General features: G+C 39.3%; 1 protein-coding gene across 1 annotated transcript; it reads right to left on the minus strand.

The window, feature by feature from the left end:
- Positions 1–1,816: 1,816 nt before the first annotated feature.
- Positions 1,817–2,200, minus strand: LOC138893957 (secreted RxLR effector protein 78-like). The gene has a single exon (XM_070178628.1). It carries the CDS (start codon positions 2,198–2,200, stop codon positions 1,817–1,819), a length of 384 nt encoding a protein of 127 aa, XP_070034729.1.
- Between the last annotated feature and the right edge of the window lie 10,837 nt (positions 2,201–13,037).

A 13,037-nucleotide genomic window follows, 5' to 3' on the forward strand; every position in this document is an offset into this window, starting at 1 on the left:
ATAGGAACTTGATCAAACCATAATCGAAGTTTACGAGAATTTTGAGGAATCCAATTCTACGAAAAGAGTTTAGCAAACATACCTCACTCGGGCTTCCCTTAGGTTACTACAACATTCCGAAACTTCTAGCAACTTCATTCTATTAGAGCCATGACAAAATTGACCCATAATTAGGAAAACCTTCATGGGTCCAGCTCATTCAGGAATTTCATCAAACACTAGGGGTGCAAATTTGACTATAGGGTCCTATGATGATGATTCTTTAACCTACAACCAATCCCCACATTAGTAGGTCACCCATATATGCTCAACAACCTCCCTACCACCTCCATTTTCACATGCATGCACAATTAACCAACTCCTATAGTCAAGAACCACATTTCCCTTGACCTATAATCAGCCCAAAATTTGAAATTAAAGATTAGAGAGTAGAACATTATCTCTAGTAATGAGTCCTTTGTGAGTTTTCCCTCTTGAATTCCAAAGTCTTGATCAAAGAGTGGAATGTTGAGTTGATTGAGCTTCACCTTTTCTCTCTAGCTAGTTCTCCCACTCACGAAAATTGCTAATTTTTGCCTTCAAAACGAGCCTCAATGGCTTTTAATCAAAATAGGGTTAGGCTATAATAACATAAAATGGACTCTCCAAACTCAAATCTGCGGTCCGTGAAAGGGGCCGTAGAATCGTTCTCCAAAACTGGGCTAGTCTGAACACGACTGCGATTGATTTGCGGTCCGCAGATCAGGTATGCGGTCGTATAATGCACAACGAAATCTCCCTTCGGAATTTATTCACCTTGGACCAGTGATGGAAGTGCGACCTGCGAAATGGTTATGCCGTCGCACAATGGACCACAAAATGACCTTCAAATTTTGAGCTTCTCCTATTCCACTCTGCAGCGGATCTATAGTCCACGGAGTAGTTTTGTGGTCACATAATGGACCGCAGAAATGCCATGTTCTGCAAAATTTATTCCACCAACTCCCCACTATATTGCATAAACCAAAACGTCCTTCAAACACGTGAGCCTACCTCGCCACCACAAAACCTCGAATTCTTGGCAAATGTTTGCTGGGCCTTACACTACAACCATAATGCTTGACTTCCAAAATATCCAATTTAGGGTCATGTCCTCGTAATCTGAAGCCACACTATGTCTTGCCTGATCACCTCTCCCCAATACTTCTAAGGCCACCCTCTACCTCTCCTCGTACCCAACAAAGCCAGCCGCTCACACCTCCTTACCGGGGGATCTGGACTTCTCCTCTGAACGTGCCCGAACCATCTGAGCCTTGCTTCCTGCAGCTTGTCATCCATGGGGGCCTTGCCCACCTTCTCCCGAATATCCTCATTCCTAATCTTATCCATTTTAGTGTGCCCATACTTCCACCGCAACATCGTCATTTCTGCTACTTTCATCTTCTGGATATGTGAGTTCTTAACTGGCCAACACTCAGCTACATATACATGGCCGGTCTAATCACCGCTCTACAAAACTTACCTTTAAGTATTGTTGGCACTTTCTTGTCACTTCATCCACCCCACTGCTAAACAGTGTGTGATATCTTCGTCGATCTCCCCATCCCCCTCGATAACTGACCCAAGATACTTGAAACTACCTCTCTTGGGGATGACCTGTGATTAAAGTCTCACGTCCAATCCCGCTACCGTCGACTCGGCACTGAACTTGCACTCCAGGTATTCCATTTTAGTCCTACTCAACTTGAAACTCTTATACTCAAGGGCCTATCTCCAAACCTCCATTGCCATCTCACATCTCATCAATCAGACCTATGTCATCAGTGAATAACATACACTATGGCACCTCCCCTTGAATATGGTGTGTCAGTGCATCCATAACTAGGGCAAATAAGAATGGGCTGAGTGCAGATCCTTGGTGTAACCCCATAACAATCAAAAAATGCTCAGAGTCGCCTCCTACTATCCTAACCCGAGTCTTAGCTCCATCATACATGTCCTTAATCACCCTAATGTAAGCAACCTGCAAACCTTTTGCCTCCAGGCATCTCCATAGAACCTCTCTAAAAACCTTGTCATATGCTTTCTCCAGATCAATAAACACCATGTGCAGATCCTTCTTCCTATCCCTGTACTCTTCCACCGATATCCTAATAAGGTGGATAACATCCATAGTAGAACGCCCTGGAATGAACCTGAACTGGTTGTCGGATATAGACATTGTCCTCCTCACCCTCACTTCTACCACCCTCTCCCAAACTTTCATGGTATGACTCAGAAATTTGATACCCCTATAGTTGTTACAACTCTGGATATCACCTTTGTTCTTGTACAACGGAACCAACGTACTCCACCTCCACTCCTCGGGCACCCTCTTCGTCCTAAATAAAACATAAAATAGCCGTGTCAGCCACTCTAAACCTGCTCTACCTACACACCTCCAAAATTCTATCGAATGTTCATCTGGCCCGGTAGCTCTGCCCCTACTCATCTTACGCATAGCCCCGATGAGCTCCTCATCTTATGCTCACCAAAAGCCACTAAGAGGAGCGTATGCTGCTATCAAGGACTAACACCACCTGCTGAGGAACCAGCTGCATCCATTGAAGATGTAGCGCCCCGGGCAAAAGGGACGTTATGTCACGACCCAAAGCGCAGGGCCGAGACAAGCACCTGGTGCCTTACTCAATCGAGTACCAATGTAGTATATATTTCTTATCATACTATCATGGGTAAGTGGGCCAGAAGGGCCGTCATGAGATAACCACAATAAAACATAAGGGAATACTCGACATAGAAGGACCCTACGTGATATACAAACATGTACATGTGACATATGGGCCTATAAGGCCAACATAATAATTTGTACACTCAAACCATAGGTCGACAAGGCCGTACAAGTATCCATAGACATGACCTCTATCTACAAGACTCTAAGAGTACATAAGCTTCATAAAGGTCAGGACAGGGCCCCACCAAACCAATCATTACATGTCCAAAGCATACTGATCAAATAGGCAACTTCAGAGCAAGTGGAGTGCGCCAACACCTTCCGCTGAGCTGATAGCCTACAAGGAAGACTCTCTTCCTGTCTATCGGGACCTGTAGGCATGAAGCGCAGCATCCCCAGGAAAAATAGACGTTAGTACGGATAACTTACCGAGTATGTAAGGCATGAAAAGAAGTATATAAACGACATGAAAGAAACATGGAGTAAAGGACTCAACCTGTAAGTCTGAATAGCTCTTTGAATCATGAAATATTTATAATATCACGTATATGCATATAAATGTCATATCATGCATATGTATATGCGTACATAACATCATCAAGCCTCTGAGGGCATCCCATCATATCATCTCAGCCTCTGTGGGAGAAATCATCAACGTATACCAACTGATCATGTGGTGGTGCATATATAATGCCGCAAATTTTCCCCATACACCATATACATATAATATATGCGTATATAACGCCATCTGGTTATGGGTCAATGTAAATGTATAAATAAATGCAATGCATAAGAAGTAAGTTAATAAGATCTCTCGGGATGTCATAAGATCAATATGCCTTTGGTTAATAATGAAACATACTTTATCAACTTACCTATTTTTTGAGACCCATGAATAAACGATATAATAATAGGACACATGGGGAATCATGAAAATAGGCACCCCTAGTACTTCTATGAATAGAGTCCAATTGTGAAAGTTATGTGTTTGCTCGTTTAGTTTGTATCATATTGCTCATGCCAAAAGGAAAGAAGGGATAGCCTTATCATACCTTAACTCCATTGAATCCTTAATACCTTCCAAGCAATTCTTCAAACAAATCAACTCAGTCTACCACAGAATAAGGAGATTCCAAATCAGTGCTAAGTAAAGTCTAAGTCTGCAACTTAAACTAGTAGCTTGTTTATGTAAATTTGGGCAGCATCTCCCTTGTAACAAGGGCCTCCTCCAATACCATGTACCAACAACAACAGCCAGAGCAATACAATAAGAAAAATATCAACAATATGGGGCAAAATATTCAATTACCAAGTCATCAACATCTCACGACGAGCGGCAAGCTCGGATTAAATCCCTTTAGCACCCTTAAACCGCATATATTTAATTCATGAATTTAGTAATATATCTAGTATAATAACCAATACCTTTTAAAGTATTTCCAACCTTGTACTAAATTTCAAAGTTACCCGAAATAGCCCAACACAAGATAATATCACTGTGGAAAACTTCCAAGTGCTTTAGAGCCACTTCTTTTTCTAGATGCCAATTTCCTCAACAAGATTGACAGTAAACCAACATAATCATACTAAAAATGTCATAGCCAACTTAATTTCCATAATTTCCAGCTACTTAAAGTTCATAAGTGCAACTTTCAAATCAATTCATCAAGAACAACAACATCTCAAGCTAATCCAAGTACTATCTTGTAGTTTATTATCCTAACAACTTAACCAACATAGAAGAAAGCTTAAGCACAATTAGTAGGCTATTATAATCACCTTATCCAGTAGCAAAAACTTTAACTTTAAGCCAAACACAGCCCATAATTATCCTCAATGACCACACAACCTCAAAGAGGTGTTGTTCTTCACTAGAACTAACTTTTGATGTTGAAATATGGTGTAATCACTTTGGAATGACTTAAAACCCTTAATAGTATCTGCTTAGGAGGGTTGGAGGAGTGTCGGTACGAGGTTGGGTAAGCAAATGAGAAATAAAGGTAGTCCAAATCAATTTTAAAGTGAAGTAGGTCGACCGCTGCCTAAGTGGGTCTTATTGGGAGCTGCTTACGTAGTCTCGTAAAAACGCGAATATCTCTCTACTCTGATGTTTTATCAACAACGGGTTTAATTAGTTAGAAACTAGACTCATAGATATTCAATTCGGCAGGTGGATAACCCCATAATTAAAAGCACATTGGGAGAAAAGCTCAGCTACGTTTGACCTAATTTTCAGCAAATTTATGAATGTGACTTGTGATGACCTTTGCCAACTTTTGTTCCACAATTCGCTTGACTTCAAAAAATAATAAATGACTATCATACAACTAAAATAACTCATAACACAACCTCCTTATCATGTTAAGAACCCTAGTCTCTTCCAAAAATTACACGTTATAACCTTCCTAACTTGTCGACTTTCGACTAAACTTATTTTCTTCAATTCGTTTAGCTTCTAAGATTTCCAACCCTCTTGGTACTTGTTATCAATGATTTTTAATGTTTGTAACCTACAAAGTAACATTATTAACTTACTTTATGTACTTTCAAACATGATCTCATTTTTGAGCTTACATCAATTGCCTTACGGTGTACTTTTATGTAGGAAAACATGGGGTGTAACATTATTCCTCCACAATCGACCTTGAATGTTGACTGATGTGCCTATCGGTCTCACAACCGGATAACTTTTATGAGTACTTTGGTACTATTCTTTCCATCTAGGCAACTGTTCTGTGAATAAATCCAAAGGCTAGGGCATTCTCCCCTTTAGGCCTCTTTCTCAAACCACGACTTGTGGTTGGAATTCTTCCAATCTCGTAATTGTTGCTACCCTATGTCATGCAGCCTGTACAACTCCGTCCTTGTATGCGTGCATGTGCGAATCTTCTCTCCTTTTTACCCCAACTTTTAGCCAATCTCTAGGCCTCCCTTTTTGAATATATATATAAATATGACAAGCTATCCCTCTGCACATCTGTAGATATACGAAAATTGTTCGCTCATTCCTTTGTCGAACTTACGACAATTGCTATATTTTATTTAATAGACTCGGTTATATATCCTTATGGCTTTGCTGCATCTAGGTAGGTCATACTATACCATAACTCTTACTTCGATTTATTATTACCAAGGTCTGATACCTAACTCCAGGTTACTCTCTCCCTGCTTATCCTATATGTATAAATCTAAGTCCTTAAATGCTTCCTTATTAATGTTTATCTAAAGAATGACATCTTAATCTCCTCTCATACTTTGGAATTTCCATCCATATATTGTTGATTTACCTTAATGTTTATCTATAATCTACCACTGATAACTTGAAACCTGCTACTTAATACATTATCACTAGGGCTCATGACTCATAGGGGAAAATCAGAAGTAATTTGCCTGATCCACCTAGGGACAATACTATACTTCAATAACCATATTTCATAGCATCCCAATATGATACATCTTATGAGTGTATTCTAATCTCGTGCAATTCATGAAATCCCTTTTCTTAAAATCATTACTCAATCAAAGGCCTAAAGGCCATCCTCCTGTCTATCTCCATTACACCCTTATTCTACTACCAGGGCAACATTTCATCTCTTCTAATTACTTCTAGTCTTAGACTCCTCTGAGTTCATTTAGGCTGTACCAAGTCTTTTAGAACTTTCGAAAACCATCAATTCCCTTGTTTTGATGGGTTTTATCTTGAAGACTTACATATTCTCGTCACCTTCTCACTCAACTTTTCTTTTCCTTACACTTATCTGCCTAAAACCTTGCCACTCTATGATCCTTTACCTTGCGACCTACACATATCTATTTATACTACTCACAACCTTCCTTTAACTTGCTAGCACCATAGATTTCCTTTCGTGCCTTCTCAGTTGTCTTTAAATGTAAGCAATTACTTTTCCAGGTCGTTTTGCCATTTTTTGCATGAATACTGGGCTTATCTTAGTGCCCACACATATTGGAGTTCCATGCAACCCATATGAACTTGAATATTACTTTTGATTTTACTTCCCGTTCATTAGTCACAATAGATGCCACTTTCTTATAGAGTGCATACGATGTTGTAGTGAGATCGTTGTTACAAGACCATTATTACATTAGGTCACTATGCTTAGGTTGACGAATTCTTCCTTATTTCCTCAACTAGTCTTTCGTTGTATTAATTACGGGAGACCCTCTGACTCTTGTAAACTGTGAGCTTATTGCATCGTATACCCGACAGAATTTTTGATGTTGTTACTCGCTTATAAATATCCTTACTTACATACCTTTGTTCCCTTGTGCTCATAGGGTTACTTCTGAACTCAAATTTTGATTGTCTCCTTAGTGGAACTCTCTCTTATTTTTGTAAAACTTAAACGGTACCTTTAACTACCCCAACTTTTGTCTGAACATTTTTCAAGGATTGCGATCTCGTATCTGCGAGATTGAATTCCCTATGTTGGGGTTCACTACATTTATCTTTTACGATCTGTTGATTTATCTGTGACCTCTTATCTAGCCATAATTAGGCTCTTCTTGAATCAACTACAGACTACTTATTGGTCCATTCTCATATCTATATCCTACGTAATCTCTCTTGGGTTATGTTTTTTGTCTTAACTTACCCCTCGCATTGGCTCCTTATGTATCAAGTGTTCATTTGCACTTATTTATCAATAACATCTGGTGCTGGAACCCTTAGTGCCTCTCCCCAGCATCGTGCTTGCATAATGTTCCAGAGTCGTATCATATATGTAGGATCTGAATAAATGCAATCTCATTCCTTTCGCCTTTCTACCACATTCTTCCTTTACTATTCCATAGTTTCCTGAACCACATAACTCCGACGTAATACCATATCACACTATCTTCCATCTTTAAGGGAGTACTAACATTTAATGATATGAAGATTTACCTATAAATGTTTTATCTATTCATCTTTGATGTCTCTTCACATCTTCACGGACTCTTACTTGCCTTGCGGTAACCCTTCTGTACCAGGGATAACTTAATTTCTTACGCACGAAGGTGACACCTAGTGTAACTGGCACACTTAGTCCCTTAAGCTTAAGTCTGCTCACAGTGCTTGCTTTAGAGAAGCGTCTTCCTGAATGACCTTTAAAGGTTATTTTTTAGTTATCCATTCTATTATTACCGGAACGCGATCTCTGAAATTGTCATGATGTTAACTATTATCAAATCCTCCGGTCACTAATTCATGTTCAATTTTATCTTGTTTACTAGACCATACTAATTACTATTACTATATGGGGTCTAACTTAGCCTTCTGCTAATCACGTTGGAGTCACCAACTAATTTCTCGAAATGAGGATATGACCTTTGGTCTATACTCTTTTATTGTCTCAAGGCTTGTCACCTCTTGTCTTTTCCTTCACTTGACTATAGACTCTGTCATCGTGTCATATTTTGATTTATCGTTATCACTCATTTATTACATCTTACTCATAATGCATCATTTACTCTCTTCATATTCTCTTGCTAATATTTCTATCACTTTATTCTGAAAACTTTAAAATAACATTCTTTTGCTTTTAGCTCCCTTTGCTCCATCTACTGGCTCTTCGGGTCGCCTAACATTCTCTCTTGAATAGGGACGGGAGCCATACTAAGGTAAATATTTAACCCTTCTAGGATTCCAGTGACTATGTTCTAAATTTTATGAACATGCTAGTATTCATATCTAACTGTACTTTTCTAGAGTGCACCATCTAGGTGTCTCGCAAGGAGAACTATTACCACATTTGCAATATCCTTCAGAAATGTCAGCTAACACTAACAGTCTATCCAACATTTTGGGTTACTCTAACCCCAGCTGGATCTTGATATCCCATCTTTCTCTTAAACTATATCTGTTAGCTCCCATAGGGCATAACTGAGATAGGTGTGGTCAATTGTATATATCTTTGTTAAGTTGAAAGTCACTCAGAATGCTTATATTTCTTTGCCTAAATTGTAAATACTGATAATATTAACTAACTGGGCACCTTGTACCCTTCTTTACCTTGCTTCTTTTACTTGTTGAAGCTTGAATCTACCTTTTGATTCTCTCGTTGCCTCTTAAACCATATAGTTGGATAGATATTCATGCCTTAGGGCTCCTTATCAAGAAGCTTACATGTCTTAGTACACACATAATCTACTAAAGATCTCACATTTACTCATCATAAGCATGATGAAAAATTGAGTTCCTCTGACTAAACTCTTCCACAATAACATTAAATCTCTTACCAATTGTCTTTGTAGATGTAGGTATCGTTATATTACGAAAGAAATAGAATTCTTACAATTGAGATCTACCAGAGGATCTATAGTAAGAAAAAAGAGTGACAGTCCTAAATGGCTTGTAGGACTCAAGGACAGATCTCAATTGTAAGAATTGCTCTGGTAGATCTACCAGAGGATCTATAGACTCCCAAGGACAGAACTGCTATAGATCTACGGCACCTGGTGCCTTACTCAACCGAGTACCAATATTATCATGCCCCGACCTTGGGCAGTGTGACCGACGCTCAACAGGGCTACCCCGGTCGAGCAAGCCTACACAGTCTACCCAACTCGCCCATGAATAATGAGAAGAGTACATTTCATTTATTAGAGAGTAAGAGGCATGTGAACAATGTCAGTTCCCTTCCATAAGTTACGTTATTAACAAGACTCAAAAATAGTACACTATGCAATCATAGTTAAAGTGAAACAGGTGATACAATTACAACATTTTTAGTTTAACCTTCCCAAAACAAGGTACAACCCACACCACGTCTACGGTGCCTCTAACACAAACAAAAGAGTGCTACGATAGTGCCGGCAACAAGGCCCCGACTATACCTCAAAATGCTATGTACAAAGGACAATTGATACAAGATCCCGTAATGATGTGGGGTTCACCAAATCTGCTGGGAAGTGGGTGTGCTGCTATCAATGATCAATGCCAGCTACTGCGGAACCGCCTGCATCTATTAAAGATGCAGCGCCCCCAGTAAAAGAGACGTTAGGACATATGGAATAGTACTAGTATGTATGACTAAACACCCTCTCATTGGAATAGGTAGCAATACAAGAAATAACAATCACAAAATCAATGGAAGCCTCAGAAAATACTAAACATAAAATTAGGAGCAAGATAAGTTTTCAATTAAATTTCCATTATTTTAGGTTGGGACATCTTAGCACCGATAAAGATATGCCACAATGTATTTTGTAGGGAGTCCGATTATGGCCCGATCGGCTAGGCCGTCTCATCCGAAGACATCAACCACAATCACAATTACTATCATAAACTTCAATCATTATCTCAAGCACAATCATAACCATGTGTGCGACATGGCATCCGGTCACGACCCGACCGGCTAGGCTGTCTCACCACAATGTCGTATGGATCGACATCACCCTTTTCTAGAAAATATATCATCCCAATAAAGAGGAATATCCTCATCACATCAATCTCATCCCAAACAAGGGGAATAATTACAATTCACTCCTACACCGACATGACTAACGAAACTCCCGAAGTGTTTATTATTAAAAGGATTTACAACTCATTTCAACATCTTTTACACGCATCTTTGTTTCATTGGCACTAATGGCCCCAAATGTAATATCATTCTTGGCACGTTGGCCGTATTTCATATTTCATGCTCAACTCTTTCACTTTCAAACATCAGGACGGATCATCGACAACAAAGTATTTCTATTCATGACTTTAAGTACACATGTGAGCAAGTAAGAGTCTTAAGAATATTGAGATTTCTTACACAATTTGGCATAATAGCTTTCATTAGAATCACTACTTGAAGTTATAATATTTAGATATGCAAACCATACCTTGAACACATTCTCAAATAGTAACACAACATAACAAGAACATTTGGAATATGTATTGAACAAATATATCTTTTGACACAAGGCTTATTCGAAATAATCAATTTATAATGAGCAACTCGGGACTTACAAGGACATTGTGGGGTTCAATTGTAAAATAGGAGTTTAGCCAACATACCTTGCTTGAGCTTTCATTATTTTACTACAACGTTCCGAAACTCCTAGCGACTTCAATCTAATTAAAGACATGACCAAATTTAACTATAATTAGAAAGATTCTCGGGGGTTTAGCTCATTTGAGCATTTAATCAAGCACTAGGTGTGCACTAAAGTCTCAAGGTCCTCCTATGTTAGAATCCTTTACCCTACAATCAACCCCTACTTAAATAAGCCACCCACAATTACTCCAAAACCTCCCTACCACCTATATTAGTATATGCATGCATAAACAACAACCCTCATTCTCAAAACCTTCCTCCCCATTACCTATTCCCAAATAAAATTTCGAAATTAAAGGTTAGGCTAGAATCTTACCTCTTGGTAGAAGACCTTGTGAGCTTTCTTGTTGAATTTCAAGGCTTGAACAAGATTTTGGATGAACAATTAGCTTAGGGATTTCTCCTCTCACTCTAGGGAACTTTCTCTCTCTAAAAATATCATATATTCCCTTAAAAATGGTCCCTTACGTCTATTTATCGAGATAGGGTCGGGTTATAAAAATAGAAGAATGGACCCTCCGAAATTTGGATTGCGCTGTAGAGCTCGACCAGGCTTCGCGAGGGATATAGCACGGTCTAGCGCACTACAGACCAAGCTTCGCGAGGGATATATCACACTCTAACACACTACAGACCAGGCTTCACGGGGGATATAGCACGGTCTGACACGCTAGGAGATGGGCGACGCGAGGTTGAAATGTTTCAACTCCACAATGCACTGTGCAACCTAAAAAGCCTGAAAATACAATACATTAGCCTACCTAGGCACCACGGAACCTTAAATTACTTGTCGGAAATTTATGGGGCCTTACATCCTCCCCCACTTAAGATCATTCATCCTCGAACGAGGGACAAAATCCGCCATTAGCATCCAATGTGATTCAGCTATTACTTCACACACCAACAGTTCCCAATTCTTTTGACTATGTCCCTAAATATCCAAAAGTTTTGCCAGAGTTTCCCCTGTAATTGGACCTCTCCACCTGTCAGAGAATCCTAGAAACCAAACCTAACAACATATACATAAACCAACGACACAACATAACATGAAAACAATGCCAACCGTGGCCTCATGAGCAGTATATTACCAAAAGGAACACCCTTAACATCAATAGTACATGTGAAACATAATTCATAGAAGGTAAACTCTTAGCATTTTCATAGAACACAACTTCATAAATACATAACTATTCAAACAAATGAGGGTAATTCTTCTTCATTTATTCCTCGGCCTCCCAGGTAGTCTCTTCGACCTGTTGGTTTCGCCATAGCACTTTCACGGAGGAAATTTTTTTATTTCTCAGCTTACGGACTTGCCTATCGAGAATGGCAACTAGAATTTCTTCATAAGTCAGTTCCTCATTAACCTCAATAGTCTCAACTGGAACAATAAGCGACAGATATCCAACCACCTTCTTCAACATGGATACGTGAAACACAAAGGTGCACTAAAGACATTTCTGGAGGTATTTCTAGCATGTAAGCCACCTGACCAATCCTCTGAATGATTTTGTACAGACTGACATACCTCGGACTCAATTTCCCTTTTTTGCCAAATCGCACTATATCCTTCATAGGGGAAACCTTCAAGAATATCTAATCATCTTCTTTGAACTCCAAATCCCTATGACAAACATCCGAATAGGACTTCTGATGACTCTGAGCAGTTTTTAACTGCAACTTAATGATCATAACCTTCTCCATAACCTGATGCACAAGGTCTAGTCCTATTAACTCTACTTCCACAATCTCAAACCATCCAATGGGAGATCTACATCTCCTACCATATAAAGCCTTGAACGGTGCCATCTGAATGCTAACATGATAACTGTTGTTGTAGGCAAATTATATGAGTGGAAAATGATCATCCCATATACCTTTGAAGTCAAGAACACAAGCGTGCAACATATCCTCAAGTGTCTGAATAGTCCGCTCTGCCTGCCCGTCAGTCTGCGGGTGAAATGATATACTAAGATTTACCTGAGTACCCAAACCTTGCTGAAATTTCTTCCAAACATTAACTGTGAATTGTGCCCCTTGATTTGAGATAATAGAAGCTGAAGGTCCTTGCAACCTGACTATTTCCTTGATATACAACTGAGCATACTATTCTGTTGTGTCAGTAGCCTTAACAAGTAAGAAGTGTGCTGATTTCATGAGTAGATCCACTATCACCCAAATCGAGTCGAACTTATGAGGAGTGCTATGCAGCCCTACCACAAAGTCCATGTTGATCATCTCTCACTTCCACATAGGAATTTTTATGTTCTGTGCCAACCCAC

This window comes from Nicotiana tomentosiformis, chromosome 6, assembly GCF_000390325.3.
Source record: "Nicotiana tomentosiformis chromosome 6, ASM39032v3, whole genome shotgun sequence".
NCBI lineage: Eukaryota > Viridiplantae > Streptophyta > Magnoliopsida > Solanales > Solanaceae > Nicotiana > Nicotiana tomentosiformis.

Excerpts from the sequence above, each read along its gene's own strand:
- LOC138893957 (XM_070178628.1), bottom strand. The coding sequence starts at position 2,200 with ATGTCTATATCCGACAACCAGTTCAGGTTCATTCCAGGGCGTTCTACT.